This window comes from Pangasianodon hypophthalmus, chromosome 3, assembly GCF_027358585.1.
Source record: "Pangasianodon hypophthalmus isolate fPanHyp1 chromosome 3, fPanHyp1.pri, whole genome shotgun sequence".
Lineage (NCBI taxonomy): Eukaryota > Metazoa > Chordata > Actinopteri > Siluriformes > Pangasiidae > Pangasianodon > Pangasianodon hypophthalmus.
The window spans coordinates 12,363,036-12,388,029 of NC_069712.1; the positions used below are offsets into that span (position 1 = coordinate 12,363,036).

General features: G+C 38.3%; 1 protein-coding gene across 1 annotated transcript in view; it reads left to right on the forward strand.

The window, feature by feature from the left end:
* The first annotated feature begins 6,189 nt into the window (after positions 1–6,189).
* The window catches only part of LOC113542347 (serine/threonine-protein kinase 32C), an 82,683-nt gene continuing 63,878 nt past the window's right edge, over positions 6,190–24,994 (forward strand). Inside the window, exon 1 of the mRNA XM_026939817.3 lies at positions 6,190–6,618. Within this exon, the coding sequence (XP_026795618.1) occupies positions 6,537–6,618 (82 nt within the window). The 5' untranslated portion in view covers positions 6,190–6,536. The remainder of the gene's footprint in view (positions 6,619–24,994) is intronic.

A 24,994-nucleotide genomic window follows, 5' to 3' on the forward strand; every position in this document is an offset into this window, starting at 1 on the left:
AATCCTCACTGTTACATATATTGAAGGATCTGTGATGTTGTGGGGCTGTTTTTCCTTCAAATGTCCTTGGAACCTTGTTAGGATACATGACAGGATACATGATTTTAAATGAAAATCTGACTGCCTCTGGCAAGAAGCTATTAATGGGTCTTCCAGTAGGACAATGATCCAAAACATAAGCCCAAATCCAAACAAAAAAATTGTTCAATGACCACAGAACCAAGCTTTTGATGTGATCATCCCAGTCTCTTGACATTGAAGACCTGTGGGGTGAGCTGAAGATGACCTAGTGTATAGGAGAAGATTCTGGGCTATTATGTTGGCAAAAGGAAGTTGCACAAAATACTAGATGCAGGACTGCCAATCATTGGAAATCATGTGGTTTTGTTAAAACATATATTCTGGATAAGTTTTTCTTCTTTAATTTACTTCAGTTAAAGATTTACTGAAGATGAATGTATTAAGGTTAGACTTCTTTCATACTGTCTATGTGAAATTAACACATTTATTTCACAAACCTTTTACCCATCTCTAGCAAGTATGCCAATAATTTTGTATAACAATAGTAGTAGATATTGATCTCCACCTTCATTGGGTCATTTCAAAAATAATGTGCAGACTGCTCCTTGAACCGTGGTGTTAAGTGGCTTAAAAAAACCTGACATTTTTACTTAATTAATAGCCCTGAGGTTCTCAAACATACTGAGGATCCCCTCAGTACAGATTTGCTTTATGAACATAATATGAACAACAATTCAAATATTCAAATATTATTATTATATTTTTAAATTCTGTTTTATTTCTGAACTTTTTACAGACACATATGCTATTAGCTTATTATTATATGACTACTTACTTGGGTATTGAGTTTTAGATTACCCATTCAATTCAAGTGTCCAGTCAAACATGCTGAGTACTCTGGGTATTTTCACATATACTAGTTTTTAAATGAATCATACTCACTCCAGTTAAAGTGGACCTGAAAGGGGACTAGCTGCAAATGAAATCAGGGTTTTTGGTATTCAAAATATAAGCAGAGTCAAAAGAGTACTTGGTTCTCTTTCTGAACATTTTAGAATTGATGAGATCTCAGACCACTTCTTGTTCACCACAACTCCTTTACAATAGTGTAGTAGCTGTGTAGCACTGAATTATGCATAGTGTCATTCAAAACGGTTGCTTTACATGATGCTGTCATTTGGCTGTGGATGAAAAAGAGAGAGAGCAAAACAGAATTGAAGTGAAATGCCAGAATCATCTGGGGAAAAAAAGAAGCAATAAAGATTTTTTTATGCTGAACTATGAAAACCAATTCATCCTTCATGCCACAGAGCTACTGACTTTTTATGTGAGTCATGAGAGTGATTGGCATAGACCAAACACACACATACAACACATATATTACAGATTTACTATAGAAATATACAGTTACTATTGTTCCAGTCACTGGCACTTTATTATTACTATTACTGCTGCCTAACTACTTAAGCTCACGCCATAATTGCCAGTGCCACCGTTCCTCTATTAGCCTATTCTACCTAACAATTTACTGTGTGACCCTGTGAAAAGCCATCTGAGTATTTTCTTTTTTTTATTTTTGTTAGGTGATATAAAGCTGGAACTATGTACAAAAGTGCCAAAGATTTGTAGACACCTGACTATCACACCCATATGAGGTTCTTCCCCAAACTGTTGCCACAAAGTTTGAAGCACACAATTGTCTACAATGTCTTTGTATTCTGTAGCAGTAAGATTCCCTTCACTGGAACTAAGGGGCCCAAACCTGACAATGACAATGTCCCTGTGCACAAAGAGAGGTCCATAAAGACATGGTTTGCCAAAGTTGGAGTGGAAGAAATCAAGTGGCCTGCACAGAGCCCTGACCTCAACCCCACTGAACACCTTTGGGATGAATTGGAACACTGACTGCACCCCAGGCCTCCTCACCTGACATTAGTGTCCGACCTCACTAATGCTATTGTGACTGAATGAACACAAGATTCTACAGCCACGTTCCAAAATCTAGTGGAAAGCCTTCCCAGAAGAGTGGAGGTTATTATAACAGCAAAAGGGGACTAAATCTATAAGGAGATATTTAATAAGCATATGGGTGTGATTGGTCAGGTATATATATATATATGGTGTATGTACAGCAACCCACAAGTTCTATATCCATAAAGCAAATGCATAAATCAGTAGGCAGAAGGCATCCATCCTTCTCCAGTGAAGTTGAGTTAATGAAAGAGACCAAGTATGGAAAACATGCTATAAGAATTCCTTATGTAATGGTAACTGTAACACTTTATTTTAAGGAACACATATTAGGGGTAATTAACGTCTTGTTCCTTGTTCAATAAAGCCTAAATTAGATACTTTAAATGGTTTATTCACTATGAGTTAGACTTTATTCATCATAATTCATAATTGGGGATGTTTTATTTAAAAATGGCTAATAAACACATTTTTAGTTGTGATAAATTATTAAATGCCCATGTTATGCAAATTGTTGGGCATGAATTAATCATCTAAATTCACGTCATATTAGTGCATAATGGGCAAAATGCTATACCCGTAGGCTCTATGTGGTGTCAGGTGACTTCTTCAGACATCTGAAAGTGCTAATAAAATTCAAATACTTTTTAGGTAATGCTGTATATTGTTTTTTTTTTCTTCAGAGATAAGGCAATTGTTATTTCATAAACCATATACCATAATAGTATATATATAATATACAAACCTATTTTGCTGCCATAAAGACATGAAATGATCTTGATTTTAGACTATAGGATGCAAGATTGTCTTTTTGAAAACTTGTTCATTGTTTTTTTTTTTTTTTCTAAAACTCCACTTTAGAATATAGAACACAGTGTAGTATTAGTGATTTATTCAGTTTTTATAAGCTCCTAAAGTCATCTGCATGTCACTTGATGCTATATGGAATCTACAGGTATAACATGTTACCAGTTATAGACTAATAAGAGATGAATTTAGAAGATTAATTCATGCACAATAATTTACATAACAGGGCTTTAATAAAACATTTTTTGCTTATTATCACAACTAACAATGCATTTATTAGACATTTTCACATATCAGTTCACCAGTTATGAACCAGTACAAGTGTTGATGAATAAAGTCTAATTCATAGTGGATGAACCATTTACAGGTGTTTAATTTGAGGTTTATTGAACAAAGAATAAGACCCTAATTAACCCATAATATGTGTTCCTTAAAATAAAGTGTTACTGGAGTAACTTACATTTGTGTGTACTTGTGTGGCTTCATGGAAAAAAAATATTCAGTGGTTCAGTAAATATGACATAAACAAAGCTGTGATTTTTACAGAAAAAAAGGAAATTATTCAAATTACATAAATGCTTAACATACTGAATTAATTCATGTAAATATGTGGCTAAAACCCAAAGTGTATGTTTTACTTCCTTCCTTCCATCCATCCATCTTCTGTACCACTTATCCTACACAGGAGCCTATCCCAGGGAACTCGGGGCACAAGCCGGGGGACACCCTGGATGAGGTGCCAACGCAGGGCACAATCACACATACACACACACCCCCATTCGCACACTACGGACAATTTAGAGACGCCAATCAGCCTTGCATGTCTTTGGACTGGTGGAGGAAACTGGTGTACCCAGAGGAAACCCCCGAAGCACGGGGAGAACATGCAAACTCCGTGCACTTGAACTCCCTGGAATTGAACCCCTAACCCCAGAGGTGCAAGGCAAACATGCTATCACTAAGTCATCATGCCCCCCGACTTTACTGGGTTAATGTTTAATTTTGTAATGTGTAATGTTTACTGAAGTAATGTTGAACCAATGGCACACTAAAGAAAGGGCATGGTTTTTGAACTCGATTTGCACATATGCACACATATATATTTAAACCGATTTAATTCTAGAGTTATAGATGGGTTGTTTTCAATATTTCTTGTTTTGTGTCAGCTTTAAGGCCTAAGGCTATTGTATTATGAAATATTTTGAATATTTAGAAATGACCCTGATGCTCTTATTCATAAAGTCCTGGTTACACAATTAGTACTTTTTGACTACACATTTATAGAAGGGAAATTATTTACAATCGTACTATTCAGTGACACCCAGATGAGGATGGGTTCCCTTTTGAGTCTGGTTCCTCTCAAGGTTTCTTCCTCATGTTGTCTCAGGGAGTTTTTCTTTGTCACCATTGCCTCTGGCTTGCTCATTGGGTATAAATCTATAAATTTAAACTTTATATCTGGAATTTATATATTTCCGTAAAACTGCTTTGTGACAATGTCCATTGTTAAAAGCGCTATACAAATAAAACTGAATTTGAATTGAATCAAATTTCCATAAAGTTTTCTTGGTTCACCCTCTTTGTGTTTCTCAGTCAGCTGTATGGTGTGTACGTACACACAACTTAGTTAATTGATCATCTTGGGTTTTGCTAGTTGAGATTTTATGAAGGCTGATGTCAATGCATTTACTCATTGACGTGCAACTTCTGGTTGGAAACATTAAAGGTGTTTGTAACCATTAAGTAGTAATGATGATATTTAAATGATGTGTACTTTTAAAGTGGTTTATAACTCAAATTTGAGTAAAATGTACTTGTAAAACAAGAAATTTGCTAGTTAAATTTACTTAAATTTCTTTAGGAGAATAATACTTGGTGCCATGTAAACTAAGCATTAAATATGCTTAGTTAAATTTATTAAGATTTATTTGTGTGGAAATTGTTACTGCACCTTTCTTGAGTAAATTTCACTCCAATATTTTTTTCAGTGTTGTGATTTGCTGACAAGCTGACTATGGTTCCTGGACCCCCGGGAGTCTAGAGGATCACTGGTGTAGCTAATAACTACTGAGCCATTGATGCCCATTGAAGAAAAAAAAAATTCACAGGTTTTCATAGGACCATTTCATATTTTAGATGTAGCAAATTGGACTGTGTTAAAATAAGAAAGAAAATACGAAAGTTTTACGAAATGATGAGTTGATACAGTTGAGATCATAAGTTTACAGACATCTTGCAGAACCTGCAAAATGTTAATAATTTAAAAAATTAAGAGGGATCATAAAAATTGCATTCTGTTTTTTTTATTTAGTACTGCCCTGAATAAGCTATTTCATATAACGGATGTTTACATATAGTCCACAAGACACAATAATAGCTGAATTTACATAAATTAACCAGTTCAATAGTTTACATACGCTTGATTCTTAACGCTGTTTGTTGTTACCTGGATGATCACCTACTGTTTTTATGTTTTGTGATAGCTGTTCATGAGTCTTTTGTTGACCCTTTTCCAACAGCGGCTATATGATGTTGAGATCCATCTTTTCACACTTAGGACAACTGAGGGACTTATACACAGCTATTACAAAAGGTGCAAACATTCACTGATGCTCAAGAAGACAACACACTGAGCCAGGGGGGTGTAAAATTTTAAACAAGATGATCAGTGTAAATTGTTATAATTTTGTTTAAAGATCTTTTTTTTTTTCATTTAGTACTTCCCTTCAGAAGCTATATAAGATATTTACATGTTTCGCAGAAGACAATAACAATTTACACTGAGCATCCTGTTCAAAATTTTACACCCCCCTGGCTCTTAATGTATTGTTTTGCCTTCTTGAACATCAGTGAATGTTTGCACCTTTTGTAATAGTTGTGTATGAGTCCTTCAGTTGTCCTCAGTGCGAAAAGATGGATCTCAACATCATATAGCCGCTGTTGGAAAGGGGTCAAATATGCAGAAGATGCCGGAAAACCAAATAATGTGCAGGATCTGGAGGATTTTTCTGAAGAGCAGTGGGCAGTTTAACTGCACAGGACAAATAAAGGACTCTTGAACAGCTATCACAAAACATAAAAACAGTCATTGATCATCCAGGTAACAACACAGTGTTAAGACTTAAGCGTATGTAAACTTTTGAACTGGTTCATTTGTGTAAATTCAGATATGATTGTGTCTTGTGGACTGTAAACATCTGTCATGTGAAATAGCTTATTCAGGGCAGTACTAAATAAAAACAAAATGCAATTTTTAGGATCTCTCTTATTTTTATTAGAATTTTTTATTATTATTATGAGCATTTTGCAGATTCTACAAGGCATGTGTAAACTTCTGACCACTACTGTATGTCAGATAATGAGAAGGTCTGTTTTCCTTTGTTCCAGTGGCGGAAGTGGGACTGTAATAGGTTGAAGTGGCTGGAGCAGTAGAGGAGGGGCTGAGAGAGAGAGAGAGAGAGAGAGACAGAGACAGAGAGAGAGAGAGAGTGGATGAGAGGAGAAGAGCTTCAGAGATCACCACTCAGAGAAAGCAGTTCACACCGAGCTCTACACTTCACTTCCATTCTGCTCGCTCTTTCCTTCTCGCTGCTCGTCTTTCTGTCTTTCTGTCAGTTCGTTTCTTCACAAACTCGGGAGCAGGGCGTTATTTCCGCTCGTGGAGAAGAGATGCTCGAGCTCGGACTGTAAAGCGCTGTTTAGTTCCGCACCGCGCGAGGAATGCCATCTGAGCCTCAATGTTTCACTGGGCCAAGTGGAAGAAGAGGATGGGCGCGAATAGCTCCTCTAAGAGACCGGTCTTCGACGAGAAAGAGGACGGTGAGTAGTAGCTCTATCGCCTGAACTCCTACATCCAACACCCCCGACGCGTTTGAGCACGCACGTGCACTCTCTGGAGTTGCCCACCTTGGGTTGGGAGGTCTCCTTCACTTCTGCAAGGCGAATGATTGAATAAGACATCTAATTAACATGCAAGATGCATTTTACACATTGCTTCACACGTCTTCCTTAAAATATAGCCCTTTTCACACATTGCAGAATGTTAGAAATTACTTAAAGCATGCAACACATTACAGGACTTTTCAAGTAACACATACAGATTGTTCCAACTTTAGTCCAGAAAAGATCATTCAAGCTACTAATGTTGAGCCATATGTCTACTGTCTCCTTCCTAAAGATTATTTACATTGCCTTACACTGCACACCGCCTTATAGCATGGTAAAAAAAAAAAACATTCATGATTTATCCTCCAATATCTCTCCAACCGTGTCTAACTGCCTATTTGAGCTGTATTGCATTCTTTTCATATGCATAGCTTATGCTGCATAGCATGAATTATTAGGCAGCTAACTGATTAATTAAGGGGGATTAGTTAAATCTGTCAAAACAGAGCCACTTGAAGAGCTGAAGCTTCATAATGCTGAAAAAGAATATTTGAGCGTTGATTGATTTGAGTGCTTTTCCTCATGTGCTTAAGTCAAATCATATTGCAGACGAATGTTGCATTTACAATAAACTGTATGCAGGCATCTTGATTAGAATTTCGATTTTGCCACAAAAGCCAAAAAAATGAGGTCACATCTTAGTAGGTTTTTGATCATGCGACTCCACTGGAAAGAGAAAAATGGAGATGTAGGATAGATGAGCTGATAAAATGTAATGACCCATTTAGTTACATTGTAGACCCAGAGCTTTTTCTGACTATTTCATTTTATTTAAAAAAAAAAAGAAAAAAAAAGAAATTATATATATATATATATATATATATATATATATATATAAAACATAGCCGGGCCACCATAAGCTGTCAGAACATCTTCAGTGCATCTTGACATATATATGCCTAGACAGATCATTTTTCTCCTTTGTGCAGGTATGGATCTGAGTCCCTGTCTGGGCTGATTAATTTCTTGAAGGCTGGATGAAACTGTTGTTTCTGTACTGGGTTGTGTTCTCACTGAAGTCCAGATTGCATTTATACCTAATACATCTAATACACCAAACTTTGTTTGGTTCCGCACCCAGCCACTAAAGCAATGGATGTGTTTTGGTTCATTTCTGCGTTCTGATCGAATTTAACCCAAGGCACTGGAAACAGATAGAAACAGTCAGTGTTGGTCATTATGGTTGGCTAGAGAGGAATGACTTTAATTTAAAAAGATGCTCTGGGCTAATCCACTAAGTTCTAACAGCCAGGTTATACAGTGAAAATCTTATAAATAGCAGAAATAACCTACTCTGCTGAAGAGCTTTTGTTGATTCCACCCTTCTATCTGCATCCTGATTAAAAATAACCTAAAACCAGGGTACTTTGCAAGGGTATTATTTTTATTCTCATCAGATTCTAATGATAGTCTTAACTGTTATTACTTTACTGATCTGTATGACCAAAAATGTGATTACACCTCATGCTCCATACAAAAAAAGTGGGCAAAAAGGTACATGCTGTGCTTTCATTAGATGTCTGAGCTCTTTATATCTTGATATCTCTATTACTGTCATGTATCATATATCTTTCTAAGAATTGTTAAGGACAAATTGACCACATTGTTGCCGCTGAACTCTTGAATTACAGTTGTAAAAGTCTGATTACAGGGCAGAAATAATAAAAATTGTGTTATTACCTCATTACACGCAGATTGTAAGTACATTTTATTCATAAAGCACATTTTAAACAAGTTTTTTAAAGTAACTAAAGATAACTAAAACATAGATGATATTGCTACACAAATACTAATCATCTAATCTGACCCATGGCCAACAAATTTACACACCTTGGCACTACAAAGGTATAGTCACCCTTAAGCTTTACCTGAAACTGTGGAAATGTTATCCTAGATACTGAAAGAGGAAGGTCTTTAGACTTCTGCACAAAGGAAGTGGAGGCGGAAGCTCATTCCACCAGCGAGAAGCCAGGAGACTACAGCAATGATCCTGCATTGCAGTCATGTTTAGACCTCAGAGGAGGACATGTCAGTTGCCCTGAGTTTGAAGACCTGAATTGGCATGCGTGAGTGCATAAATAATGTGGTAGAGAGCCATTTTATGCATGGAATGCAAAGACGAAACTTTGAAGGAAGCCAGTGGAGTGGCCTCAGTAGAGGGGGTCACATGAGAGAACTTCGAGAGGTTATGAACCAGGCAGGAAGCAGCATTCTTTATGCTCTGTAGAGGAGATATTGCATATGAAGGGAGATGAGCCAGCAGAGAGTACCAACAGTCAAGTCTAGAAATAACTGGAGCTTGTATAAAAACTTGAGCATATTCTGTATTCAGAAAAGGCCATATTCTTCTGATGTTATGAAGAAGAAATCTGCAGGATCTGGTGGTTGATGTGAATTGATTGGAAGGCCATCTGACTCAAGTGAGAAGAAACAAGGGGCCTGTTGTATGGAGGGAAAACCGAGTCCAACCCAAGAGCTGTAGATTACTGGAAATCCAGCTACCATAGCATACTCAGAAATGAACAGCACATGGTATGGCAAGGGAAGACCATGCATCCATGCTAGCGGCATGTATCTACAGGCCCAGTAGTTGGATAGACGGTGGAATATGTAGAATACTCGGAGGAGACAATGCACAAAACCAACCCAGCAAGGAGAGGGATGCTACCACCAAACGGAGAGAAAAAATAGCTCATAGGGATGATGCAGTGAAGAATGCAGTACATAATTACTAATATAGGCTAGTAGTGCTAGGAAGGGAAACTCAAAGCTAACCATAAGGACACCACAAAACTCCGTAGCATTATATGAAAATGTGTTCTTAATCAGAGGCATAGCTACAGGACAGGCAAAACAGGCAATTGCTTGGGGTCCTGAGTTTTTAGGGGGCCCCTGAAGGCCAACAATAAGTCCATTAAAATGTCAAATCTCAAAGTGCAGCACACCCCCAAAACTTCCAGTGGATAATGTACAACGCTACACCAAGAACCCCTTCTAAAGGGGGCTCCATCTTGTTAGCATGTGGGACTTGTACAAATTAAATTTGTCATGCTTTTCCAAATGAAGAGAATTTACTTGGCTGGAAGCCAGAAAAGAAAGAGAAAATGTGAGGAAGAGGAAAAGAAGAAGCAGATCTGTGGTAAGTGGTGGAGATAATCTAATAATGATATATTAAGGATGATAACTGTAGGCTAAGCCATAATATAAAGTAATGCTAGCTCACCATTATGTTGGCAAGCAAGCAGCTAGGAAGGAGTTGGTGCTTGGTTTGGAGCGTGTCAATTATGTAAGAAGCTTTCTTGGTAGAATTCTTCATTTTTCTTCAGATTGTCTTGATAGCTTGGTCTTTTAAAGTATATACATAGTACACTTTTTTACTGAACCAGTAATGCAGAAGTCATAAAATAAAAATCAAGACAAAATTTGTATTAAAAATTAGGTTCCCTAAGACTTTCGCACGGTACCGTATGTACAGGAAATGATCTTAACAACAACGGATGAAGGCATGAATGACTTTTTTAAGGCCTTGAAAGGAGAACCTTATTTAATTTTAGAAACGTCCCTGATTTGATCCACAAGAGAGAGAGAGTGATAATCAAATCTAGAGTCAGAATCAGAAATGAGTCTGTGCCAGAAAGCATGGTTAGAAGCAGAAATTTGCAGGTGTTGACTTCCATAGGTCAGGTGTGGAGCTGTTAACATCTCACTTAGAGTTCTTTCACACTTTCCCGTTCTCTTCTCTCACTTACTTTCACTCTCTGTCTGTTTCTCTCTTCCTGTCTCTTTCTCATTAACTTTAATTAACTTGCCCGATGACTTTCTTTGTCTCACTATTCCCGCCTTGTTAGATTTATTTTTTGTCCCTCTTACACTCAAGCATATAGGCAGGCAAACACACACACACACAAAGAGAGAGAAAGAGAGTGAGAGAGAGAGCGACAGGGAGCTTTCTTTCACACTGTGATGGTGTTATCTACTCCTGCCCGTGCGGTGTTGTGATGCTCTGTTTAGGCTGGCCTCTGGCAGCATTTCAGTCGCCAACTCTCCACACTCTTTTGCTCACCTCTCCCAACACACATACTGAACGACATGGCCCATTATGGGTGGCTGCACAAATAACCACCAAAAATAGCATATCCAATACTCTTTTGCTAGGCTACATAGGAATACATTCATGTTGTTATTTCAGGCATGGTGTTGTCTCATATAGTCTGATCCTTGTTTTCATCCATTGCAGAACCTACCATATTTAAGAACATATACGGAGCCCCCCTGGTTTTTTTGTCCTAGTTGAAACCTTTTTAAATTCCCCCAATTTTGCACATGCAGTATATATGATAATTACTCTAGTTTCTCTGGAAACAATGTGTTTTCAGTTCTTTGCCTAACTTCATTAGAGTATTCTGCTGCAGGCCAATTATCCTATAATGAAATTCATCCAGTGGTCTTCAAGGCTGAAAATTTTTAATGCATCCCTTTGAGGCTGCTTCAGCATGGATGAAGCTTATTAATGATAGCACCAACAAGCCTAGGAAAGTATGTTTCACTTAAGTTGATTTCAGTTTCTACTAAATTATATATAATTTTATATATTTCGTCCATAGGTGTATTAAACCATTTTTGATTTCTTGTGCATAAATTAATGATGAATGATGATGAACAAGACACAGCTGGCCAAGAAGAAACCAAAAAGAGCAGACCTGTCCAATTACTTTTGGTTCCTTGACATGGGAGGACTATGCCTTAAACGGATATAATTTCCACAGGTTTCCCTATGTATGGACAGACAAATCCTAGTTTTAAAGGTATAGTTAATGCTTTTGGTGTAAATGAGCTGAATCTAAAATTAGAAACAAACTTACAAACAAACAAAGCCCTTCCCTTCAGTGTTGTCCCTAAAACTATGACCCCCAAAATACATAGGCACATGCTGCATAAATGCATAAAGTGTAAGAGTATGTTTTTTGTATTAATAGTTAACATGATTGGAGAGACCTGGGTACTGAATCAAAAATCGCTGACTCTGTTTTTAAAGTTACATACTCGTTGCTTAATTTTATATATGATGCTTTAAAATATACAAAACCAAAATAACAAAAACAGTGCCCAATTACTTATGGTCTACACAGTATACATTGAATAGTGGCCGGGTTTGTATTTGACCCATTAAGCTGAATTGTTAATGGATCATTTTCATGCATTATTGACTGAGTTAGTAAGAGTATTGTTTCAGTCTGTCTATGAAATAAACATGTTTAACTATATTTATTATAGCGTTTACCTGGTTGTCATGATTGTATATGTTTTGAACATGGCTGTCCAATGGGGAAGACTGTAGAAGAATTAAGATTTTCTGTTCTGTTCATCCCTCCTACTTTCCTCCTACTTTCCTTCACATCACAAGCTGTTATTTCACTGCAAGCACATTAATATTTTTATCGGCACACTTATTGCGATGATGGTTTTCGTTTCAGTTGCTGATGAGAGAGCTCATTCAATAATTGTAATTGCCATGCTGTAATTGCTTCCACTTCAGTGTTGCTGATTGAAAAGCATCACCATCCCCAAGCAGTTGTCATGAATCCGTCACAAGTGATGTGAAGCAGGTCATGTTGTGGCTTATTCGGCTCTCTTTGCTCACGTGAAGTACTGGATTTTTTTTTAGGCAGAGTGCAGGGTCAGAATGTTGTGGCCCAGCAGCTAAAGTGCTGCATTATAAAAATCGTTTACCTCTCAGAGACTGAAAATGAAACTGAGGTACTTTACTCTCTCCATAGCAGTTTTGTGAGCTAAACACCACTCATGTTGCGTGACAGGAGCGATTTCTCTCTCCCGCTCTGTGACCTGAAATTTAATGCCGGTCAGGATGTCAGGTCTGGGGGCTGGGTGTTCCCCTGGCAGCAGGGGGAGCACGTAATCAAAATGAATAAATAATGTGGCTCAGGAACACTGCAGTCATGTCTTCATGTCTCTGCTAGCTGGGGGAGAGCTGAAAATGGAAAAGGTTTATCATTTTAGGATGTGTCATTCAGAACAGAACCACTTCTGTGACTGGAAACAGAAAAGGCATCACCCTGTGGGCCAATAGAAATGCAGGATGCAAATGCAGTAGACACAGTTCAGGATTTTGGCAGAGTTTAAGCTGTATATTAAGAGGGGCTAACATTGGATATGTAATCATAATGCATTCAGAGCAGAACCAGATGCCTGTTTTGGACTAGACACCAAACATGCAGCTCAAAGTCTTTGTTTACATGAGAAGATTTCATCAAGCCAGAAGCATTCATTTTAATTACAGATTCTGAATGAACTGTTTATATGCACCCTAAACTCAGCACTCTGTTGAGTATTTGAATACATACACATTAGATGTAATCAAAACCAAATCCAAAAGATCTGAGTCCTGTTAGAGTGTATCATATGGCTATGTTCTATTTCAACCATCTTAAACATCACGACCAGGGCGGTGAGAATTGCTTGAATAATTTCTTGTGTGCATTCACATGCATCCTTCTAAGACACTTATGACACAGTATTTACAGTAAATGTCTCTGTCATATAGCCATCATTCCCTTTCCTAGAATGCTAGGAACTCTGTTGTGCCCATAACCATCAAGGTGGACTCCCCTGTTTACATTGCTAGCTTTGTTAGCTTCATTCAATCAGCTGTTTGCTAGTTAGCTACTACTGCTCTTTGTTGTTAGCAGCACAGTAGCAGTACTCACAGTACTCACCTCCCTTTCTATCACTGAGGTCAGTTTCCCTCTGAATCATCTCTTCCAAGTTTTTACATTCCCTACCACCTAGCCTGTGACCAACTCCCCCTCATGTCATCAGAGAGAAAAAAGCCAGCCACTACAAAAAAGCCCCCCGCCCCTCATCCACCCCCTGGGACAGAACAACCCAGTGTATGATAGGATAGTCTGCAAACCAAATGGGAAAGAAAAGTCAGGAAAGTGAAGTATGAGGTCAGTGGTGAGTTCTGAATAATTAGGCACAAACCTGTGATAGTAGTTCACCATCCTCAGGCGTGGACTCATTTCCTTTTTGCTCTTGGGTTATTCGGGAATGCACCTGCCCATGACCCATGGATGCCCAGATATCATACCTCCACCCACTGAATCTCACGCTTTGTGAAGGCCTGCCTACACATGCTGCATATGCTGCTGCCAATTGTTTCTATAGATTATGATGTTATCTAAATAAGCAGTGTTATATGCCCTGTGGGACTGTAGTACACAGTCCATTGAAACATGGAGATGTTTCTATCTGATCCAGGAGCTCTTTAATACGAGGCAGTGGATCAAATTTTGAGGCATCAAATTTTGAAGCTGTATTCGTCTGGCAAAAGTCCACTCAGAAACATGCCCTATTCACCTTAGGCACAAGCACAATGGGGCTCTTATAGTCACTGTGTGACTCCTCTATTACTTCCATCTCTAGCCTTTTCCTCCAATTTCTTCTGAACCACTCTTCTTTTATGTTCAAGAAAGTGATACAGCAGCCTCTGCTATCTGGAACAGAGAGAGATGGACCTCCAAATACGATCTGTTTGCAACTCATCTCTCTCTGCCACTGCTGTCTCCAGAGCAACAGGGAGTGCCTGCCTTCACTGTTTAAGGAGACTGATGTGGTAAATCTGCTGTATGTTAACCATTTGTAATACATCATAATTGACTTCCACAACCTGCTGCCTGATACTGAAGGGTCCTTTCAACTTGATGAGTAATTTTGAGCCAGTGATGTGGAGTAAACTCCTAGTACAAATTGTCTCTTTTGGGAACATCATAGAACTGCTGAGCAAATTCACCTGCAATAAGTGACTCAGAGTGTGGAGTTTTGCTCACACGTCCAGGATGTACAGAGCTTCATTTTCCTGGATGTTGGACCATCTTTTCAGCTGGCTTTACTTTTGTCCAACAACCCCCCTGGCTTCTGCCCATATAATAACTCAAAAAACTTCTGGCACACCTCCCGGTCCACAGATAACAGGGCTTCTACCCCATTTATCCCAGTTCCAGCTATCATCTTGTACAGATCATATTTTATGAGTCTTAAAACACTCTTCTAACCCAACAGTCTGGGAGTGGTAGATGCTAGTTTGGATTGCTTTGTAAAGTTTGTAAAGTTTACATAATGTATGTGACATAAATGAGGTGCCCTTATCAGTTACTGACTCTTTCAAGAGATCATGCCTCTCAAGTCCACAGACACATTACTTTGGGAAACCATGTCATATATTTCATGACAACCAATAGAAAGTGATATCTCATAGCTTGAAAAGATCCATTCCAGCTCCTTTTTTTAAAGGAGATTATGATAAGGGGAAGAGGGCGGAATGGCATGTCTTGGGTGGCTGGTAGTTTCACCAGCTGACATTACCACTGACTGAAACGGGCCATTAACCAGTGTAGTGTTTTATCTGTCCATGTGTGCCTGGCCATTGGGTTATAATGAGCTGTGTGTAAAAGCACTTCTCTGCTGTTTTTTGGGACCAACAACTGGGTCACAATTTCTCCCATTTGAGTGTCCCGGTTCGCTCCATACAGCATGTCATTAATAACTGAAAAATGTGGAAACCACTGATTCTACCCATGTTGCACAGATTTCAGCAACTAGGCCACTGAGTCCTACTTGTGACTCGATAGCTAGCAAGGCCTTGGTTTCCACTTCTTATTTTGATAGTGTTCAGAATACTGTGGCAGTTTCCTCCCAAGGGGAAGAGATTTGGCACCCCGAGCCAGGTCATTTGTGCTTGTGGCTTTGACCCCTCAGGGTGAAGCCTGAGGGTCGCTAGCTAACGACGGCTCCTAGTACATGGGCCTTGTAATGTCTTTATGTGGAAACTGTTCCACGAATTGTGTGCACCTCACCGACTAGATAATGTGCACTCCCCAAAAATACTAACCTTTCTTCAGGGACTGCCAGACAGTAGCCAGTTCCCCAGGTACAGTGAGGGGAAATAAGTATTCAGACACTTTTTGTTTTTGTATTTAATATACTCCCAGTGCATATATTCACTTCACATTTACACACATAATGTCTTATTATGTATAAAAATGAAATTGATAGGGAAGAAAGTAATCAGACACCACACTATTTATACACAGAGGTTACAAAAATTGGAGTTCTATAAATGCTGCAAAAAATGTTCTTGTGTAAATTGCACCAGGTGTCATATACAAGACATTGTCATTGGTTGGGAAGACCAATGCAATAAGCAATCAACTGCACTGCAGTCTCCATTTCTAGACCCCATGCAAAACTCCTTTGCTGAAAAAGCACAGAGACGCATGGCTAAAATCTGCACACAAGGATTTAGATAAATCAGAACAAAAGATGGAGCAAAAATAGGGCTTGGCATATGATCCCAAGAATACCATACTCACAATGAAGTGTGGAGGTGGGAGCATCATGATATGGGGCTGCTTTTCTACAGTACAGTACTAGCATTACATGTCATCGACGGAAACATGAATGGAGTGATATACTGGGACATATTAGAGCAGAAATATATCTCATTGGCCAAGAAACTGAATCTGGGGAGAAGATGGATGTTTCAACAAGACAATACCAAACTTACAGCCAAAATAAATCAAGACTGGTTTTAAGCTATAATTGTCAACAATGGCTTTGCAACAAAGTGGTAATGTTGTTAATTTGTTCCAATACTTTTTTCACTATCAATTTTGTTTTCTAAATATATTGTTTATGCTTATGAATACGTACGTATTTATTCATATTTATAAGTACAAAGTCAAAAGACAAAACAGGTGTAAATAAAAGTGGATATATGTATTCTGTTATTTAATATACTGGAAGTATATTAAATAGCAGAAAAAAAGTGTTTTACTAGACTAAAAATAGGGTACTAGATATTTAAATTTACTTACTTTATATTTACATTTCAATTCACATTATAGTTACTGTACATAGCTATCTAAAATTGGGCAGCTCTCCTTTCAGGGTTAGAATGAGAGACATTGCTGTGTGTGTTTGTGTGTATATTTTCTATTTTGTTCAATTATGTTCTCTGCCATAGTCAGGTTATCATCTGCATAAGAGGTGCAGTGAACTACTGAGAAATAAACATGATAAATACTCCTGGCATAGCCTCCTGGTTCAGAAAGCTTGTCAACGGCTACAAAAAGCTGTCACTGATGTTAACAGCCTGCACACACACATTCACTCTCACACTCCTGACGCACCTGTGTGCTGTGCTCTGTTACCCCTGCAGCAGTAAACAGGGATCTGTCTTTGAGATTGGATGTGAAGGTTGAGAGCTTGATGGCACTCTATATTGCACATATCCTCAGCAGAAGAGCAGTGCTACTGTAGCCCAGGCTGAGATTTTGACAGGGCCAAACACGGTGCACCAGACTGTGGAGACCGCAGAGCAGAGCTGTAAACTACGAGAAGACTGAAAGAGGGATTGTGAAATTATGAGGTTTGGAGGTAATTATTTGATTGTCATCCTGACTGGGATTCTACTGTATACTCAGAAAAATGGCTTCGTTTTAAATGGGTTCGACTTGGAATATATTTTAAAAGGATAAATTCTCTATCGTATGGTTCTACAGCTGGACAAATGAATGAACATTTTAGTGCGCTAGATGGATCTATTTTGAGGGAATAAATAATGTAGGTAAAAACTGTACTAAAATCTTGATTAGCATTGTAAACCCCAAGTTGGCTTTTCATTGCAGTTGGTGGAAGCTAGATTTCTTTAGCAGCTGTGCTTGTAATATTTAGCATATGCAATCACTGTTCAGCACAAACCTACATGTGCAATACGCTAAACCAGTGCAATAACTGTGCCATAATGTGAATGTGAGGTTGTATGTGACTGTATGCATACATGGGTATATGCATATGAGTGTGTGTGTATGTGGTTGTGTGTGTATTCCCTCTTATATTTTCTCTGTTGTTTACTATAAATATGGTCAAAATTTCAGTTACTGTGAATAGCTCAGCGAGTAAAAGATTTCCAAAAGGTATAAAGTTAAAGATTAGACATTTCTTTAATATTTTAAGCAAGATTACTTTTTTATTTCCATCTTTTACAGTTTCAACAATAAAAAAGGAAAAGGGCCCAAAGCAAAGGTTTGGGCACCCTACATGGTTAATACTTAGCAACACCCCCTTTGGCAAGTATGATCGCCTGTAAATGCTTTTTGTAACGAGTTTTTTAAAGAGTCTTTCAGTTCTTGTTTGGGGGATTTTCGCCCATTCTTCCTTGTAAAAGACTTCTAGTTCTGTGAGATTCTTGGGCTGTCTTGCATGCACTGTGCTTTTGAGGTCTATCCACAGATTTTCAATGTTTAGGTCAGGGGACTGTGAGGGCCATGCCAAAACCTTGCACCGCTTGAGGTAGTCCATTGTGCATTTTGTGGTGTGTTTAGAATCATTATCCTGTTCAAGAAACTATCCTCTTTTCATCTTCAGCTTTTTTGCAAATGGTGTCATGTTTGCTTCCAGAATTTGCTGGTATTTAATTGAATCCATTCTTCCCTCCACCAGTGAAATGTTCCCCATGCTACTGAATGCAACACAAGCCCAAAGCATGATTGATCTACCCCCATGCTTAACAGTTAGAGAGGCGTTCTTTTCATGAAATTTTTTCTTTTTTTCTCCAAACATACAGTTGCTCATTGTGGCCGAAAAGTTCTATTTTATCTTCATCAGTCCACAGGACTTCCAAAATGCGTCAGCCTTGTTTATATGTTCATTTACAAACGAATTTTGTGGTGAGGAAACAGGAAAGGTTTTCTTCTGTTGACTCTTCCATGAAGGTCATATTTGTGCAGGTGTCGCTACACAGTAGAACAGTGCAGCACCACTCCAGAGTCTGCTAAATCTTCCTGAAGGTCTTTTGCAGTCAAACGGAGGTTTTGATTTGCCATTCTAGCAATCCTACGAGCAGTTCTCACGGAAAGTTTTCTTGGTCTTCCAGACCTCAGCTTGACCTCCACCATTTCTGTTAACTGCCATCTCTTAATTACATTATGAACAGAGGAAATGGCTGCCTGAAAACGCTTTGCTATCTTCTTATAGCATTGTCCTGCTTTGTGGGCATCAATTATTTTAATTTTCAGCTGCTCAGAGGAGCCCATGGCTGCTGATTATTGGGACAAGTTTTCAGGAGGCAGAGTATTTATAAAGCTTTGAAATTTGCATCACCTGACCTTTCCTAACGATGATTGTGAACAAAACATTGCTCTAACGAGCTAATTAAGGTCTGAGACCTTGATAAAAGTTATATGAGAGCTCAAATCTCTTGGGGTGCCCAAACTTTTGCATGACGCTCCCTTTTTTACTCTAAAATTGTACAGAAAAAAATGATAAAATAATCTTGCTTAAAATGCTGAAAAATGTTTCATCTTTAACTTCACGCCTTTTGGAGATCAGTTCATTTCTACTCAATTATTCACAGTAACAGAAATTTTGACCAGGGGTGCACAAACTTTTGCATGCCATATATATATATATATATATATATAGAGAGAGAGAGAGAGAGAGATAGATAGATAGATAGATAGATAGATAGATAGATAGATATTCATCTTAGTTTTTTTTGCAGGTGCTATATAAAGGAATTATATACTGTTCCATTGGGCTATATTTTGTTTTATTGTTATTTTAGATAAACGTCACCGACAAATAAATAAAGAAATGTAAAGGAGTTTCAGTCTAAATTGAAATCATGATTAGGATTGTAAGCATTATTGAAATTTTCTAGTATCATATATCTTGTTGTATCTTTCTGAAGATGGGTAAAAACAGTCTGGTGTCAAGCACTAGAGATTAGGGGTGATAGAAAATGTGCTAGAATGGTTTCTTGCACAGTGATATCAGGATGTACTTACTCACGTTTATGGCTGAGTGCTATAACATTAAAGAGTCTTTCAGCCTGCCAAGGCACTAATTGCAGAAAAACAGAGGTTGTGCACTCCCAACAAAAGGGAGTAGACAATTTCCAGTGAGGAGAGCAGCAGTGAAACCTGATTATAGAGCTTTCCATTGGTGAATGTGTGTATGGACCACAGTTCCTAAAATAAACAAGCACTACTAAGCTGAGCAGAAAAATTAGCACAGTGATTCTGTCAGCTCTGGCTCTGCAGACACAGTGAAGCTGAGATGCAAGAGCCTCTTCAAATGAAAAACCCATCTGCTACATGTCCTTTATCGATCTGACCTGCTCCCACAACACAGCAGCCCATTCTAATGCAATCAACCGCGCAACATTGAAGTGTCAGGGGAACACTGAGAAATGAAGCATACGTTTTTGATCATAGGCACTCATCACTGAGGTCTCTATCTCTTGTTAGGAACTCTTTTAAAAATAGAGACCAGTTTCTCTTTTTAAGAGATGAGTTCAGAAAAGGCCAAATTGAAGGATAATAAGTAAACACACATACAGATTCAGTAGATAAGTATATCCATAAATGCACATGCAAATATACCTACAGCAGACACCAAAATACACACAGCAGTACACTCATACAGTTCAGCTGCAATATTCAGTATTTAATATTCTGTAATCTGAAGCCTTTTGGTTTTTGCTACGTCTGTGTCTCAGAACGCTGCCAGTGTGTCACCCTGACATTGAAATGAGGAGATCAAATAATGCTCACACTTTAATGTTTATGTGCTAAATATGGAGCTGACAATTATGCAAGGCCTTACTGTTTTAATAAATGCTGTGTGATGCTGCTGTTCCATGTGTTCATGTTGACATTTCAATTCCAAAACATCATTAAAGATTCAGAGAGAAAATGACTGATCATCTGCTTGTGTCCTTACCCAAATTGAAAAGAGAGTGTGGTCTGAAGGCCAGCCATTATACTGTATTGTTCTGCAGCACACAAAGAGAAATCAGTGCAAGCTGATGATAGTAATTTGAGTACACAGAAGTCTCAGACATATAGTCTTTTAGGTGGAAATCTGAGGGAGGCGCATGTCTTGGTTTGACTGCAGTGCAAAAACAGATCTAAATATAGTGTCATTGACAGTTAATGTTTGTTGAGTCAAATCGATTTCTTTGATCCTAATTAGCTGGGCTGTAAAAATCTAGTATTTCTAGATAATCCTTCTTCCTCATCTAAGTGCACCAATTCCTTTTCCAGCAAAACACCCCCACAACATGATGCTGCCACTCCCACTCTTCACAGCTGGAATGGTGTTCTTCAGACTAAAAGCCTCACCCTTCTTCCTCTATATGTAGTGCTGATTATTATGTCCAAAGAGTTCAGTTTTAGCCCTGCAAAAGGCTAGATCTCTGTCCTAGTGATCACCAGCAAACTGCAGTGTGGCTTTTTTGTGCCAGTCTTGGACTAGGAGCTTCATTCTTAGCCTTTCAGACCATGGTGATGTAGGACACAATTAATGGTGGGTGTACATATATTCCGTACCTGATGCCACTAACTCCTTTACCAGTTCTTTTGTCGTTGTCTTGGGGTTCAGTTGATTCTTTCGGCCAAAAGTTCTTACACATACAGTATAATTTTATAGGTGGAAAACAAAGGGAGGCTTATATCTTGGTTTGACTGCAGTGGAACAGCAAATCTAAATATAGTGCAATGGAAAGTTACTGTTCCTAATTAGCTGATCCTAATTAACTGGGCTATAAAAACTCGATACATCTATTAACACACACATAAACACACCTAGAGAATACCCCCAAATATCTTTATATGGTGAGACACAAACAATATTAGGGTGTTTCTGCAACTACAGGCACTTTAATGTCCCACACAGTGGAACATTTATATGTCCTTACTGTAACACTGGCCAAATGACTTAACCCTCTGTACTGTTGCAGACATTTTCACTGTTTTTGATTATAAATAACAAATATATGGTCTGCTACATTAGCTTTAGCAAAACATTTCTTATATATTTGAATTCAACATGAATATCACATTGTTTAATACAAGGTCTATTTCAAAACACATTAGTCATAAGCTCTAGAGTACGGACATACAGAAAATATTGATATTTAAAAAATGTGATATTTACCTTGCTTTCTTGTGAATCCAGGGTCACCTAGATAAGGTTTCCCAGTCTCTTGTGAATGTAGTCTTTTACTAACTTATGTTTCCATGGAAACCAAATTTGTTTGGCTTTGAAAAAACTTTACATTAAAAGTGAGACAGATATATTGAGACATATATAATACCTATAAAGAACAGGTTTATTTCATTTATCTAGTCATGGTAATTTTCTGTTAAAATGGCAGTTGAAGTGCAACACTGGAGCAAACACCAACGAAGAAAAAATATAGACAGAAAACTGTGAATAGTAAAGTGCCATGGGTGTACTTACTTCGTTAGAGGACCTCAGCAGCAGCACTTGACAGAGAATGAGCTATGCAAGACTGATTGGACTTTTGCCCAAGGAATTTCATTTGCCTAGCATTCTGAAGTGTTGCACTGAACTTTTAATGCAAAAACAAAACCATGGAATTTAAGATCAAATCTGGTAGTAGTAATGCTGAGATGGTATTTCTGCATTGCTTTGATAGACTACTAAGCAATTCTCTTAACAGTGCTGTTATTCTAGCAGATTTCTTGTCATACTGCCTGAAAATGTAAAGTTAATGTAAGTGGATACAATTATATACAAAACTGTAAAAACTATGAAATTTGGTTGTATGATTATTATATTTAATTTGTTTCATACTGTCCCACTCCAAATAAGCATATAAAGCATTATATTAATAAGGCATATTAATATACAAAGCATAAAGCAGGTTGAATGTAGTTAGTTTTGAATGCAGTCTAATACTAATTATGTGAATTTAGTTTATTAGTGAGTTTAGCATCATTTCTTTTATTGGTATATTTCTGAATTTGATTTGGTTTGGTCTTGTACTCTGCATTGCCCTAGTTAGTTTTTGATATTGCCTGACCATTTGGTTTTAATAAACTCTATCCTGCACTCGCATCTGTCGAGTCTGCACATTCATGACGTTGGCCATGAGGAATAGTTGTTATGACAGGGATAGATGGATACTCAACAGTACACAACAGTATGACAGCTGATGACAGGGATAAATGGATACTCAACAGTATAGTTGCTAAACAGCATAAGACTACAACTTCAGTAATGAATGCACATTTGAATCAGCGGGGGCACAGTGGCTTAGTGGTTAGCACTGTTGCCTCACACCTCCGGGGTTCGATTCCCGCCTACACCTTGTGTGTGCATTCAGTTCACACGTGCGCATGAGTTCACATGTTCTCCCCATGCTTCGTGTACTCCGGGTTTCCTCCCCAGTCCAAGGACATGCATTGTACGCTGATTGGCATTTCCAAATTGTGTGTGTGTGTGATTGTGCCCTGCAATGGGTTAGCACCCCGTCCAGGGTGTCCCTCGCCTTGTGCCCCAAGTACCTTGGGATAGGCTCTAGGCTCCCCCACGAACCTTTATAGGATATGCAGTCAGAGAAAGGATGGATAGATGGATTTAAATCAGCAACTCTGTAATAAGAATTAAGCTTTAGAGAACTAGGGGTGCTACTTGGAAATGTAGTTCTGGTTTGATCATATGTTTTTGTAGTAACTTGTTTGAACAGATTGTCAGGTTTTCTTTTTTAGTGTTTGTGCAAGTGCACTGCCCTTAAAGAGCTGTTTTTCTATTTGAGTCAGTGGGGGGTCTGTATATGTAGACTGACTGCTTGTTTATCATGAGATTCCTTAATTGATTAGGGTTTCATTTAGACACAGATGCTACACAGTCCTGTGATTTATGGTGGAACGTGTCTGGCTACCTGCATCATCTACATACACATTTGTCTCATTATTCTGCAAGAAAGCTTTGAATTCAGCTATATAAATTATATAAGAAAATACATATGTCAAATAGGTATATCCTTGACAATAATTTCCATTATGTCCTGGATAATGTCCAGAAATTCTCCTGTAATTTACTATAGCTGCAGTATGCAAATGTAGTACGTCATCAATAGTTCATTATTTATGTAAAAGTGCGTTATGGATAGATTCATTGGTGCAAATGATTTTATTCTGAGGATGCTTGATATTGTTCTGTGTTTGTCTAAGCTTCAGCAAACCTCAAATCCACGTGAGCCAGGCTGAATTTTCACGAGTCGCTGCATTCAGATTACCCATCATGCACTGGCACGACACAGTTTTGTGTCTGTGGGCATTTGTGCTTAGGACTGTGATTAATAACGAAGAGCTTATAAAAATCACATCACCTCAGTATGCATAATTAATGACAAATATGACTGCACCTCCCAGCACATTTATTCAGTGACAATCCTGACACTTTCTGACTGCCTGAGAAGGAGCAAGACACGTGAAATGTTCTTTCTGACACACACCTGATAATAAAATGCCAGAGAGGAAAATGCCAAGATAATATAATCACAATGTAAAATATAAAAATATAAATATAAAATAGTCAGTAATTACATTAATCAACCCAAGAATATGAAAACACACACAAATCTCACAGGTGATATACTGTATCATAGTATACAGTGTCTTTCAAGCTATACTGCCTCTGCCTAATTTTCTCTACGGATGCTTGCTGATGGATTTGAGTTTTGTTTCGTAGAACTCTGCATGTTTTAAGTGGGATGTGCTTTCTGGAAGAGAACATTTATTAGTGCTGTCAGGAAGACATTAGAAAGTGCTCTGCTTTGTTCTCGCTTCTACAGTTCCCGTACTTTTAAATGTCTTGTGTTTGAAGCACCTGCCAGAGATGCATAAACAGCAGATATTGCACTCATTAGAAGATCCTCACCACAGGAGCCGTGTTCTTCTTCGCTGAACTAGACACTCTTAGGTGTCATCTAACTGCTGATGGTCTGCAAGTAGAACAAATCAGACAATGTTTACTGTTGACTCTCGTTATGTCACGAAAACATACTACTACTCTTCTTGTCAGATCCTTGCTTTAATTACTGCAGGGCAAAAATGCAGCATTGAATTTCTTGTCTTATGGCTCTCAGTCCATGACCAATATGAAAGATGAACAGGGGATGAGGAACAGGGGAAATTGGCAGCCTGGTGTAGCCCTGAGAGCTGTTTTCTGCTTGATGGTGTGTGTGTGTGTGTGTGTGTGTGTGTGTGTGTGTGTGTGTGTGTGTGTGTGTACAGGGAGGAGGGAGCATGACCCGATGTGGCCATTATCATTAGTCAGAGTAAGCTGCAGGGCAGAACAGAACTCGACATCTCCATCCCTGGATAGTTCCTAATGACTTCCTATGTGGGCTCTCAAG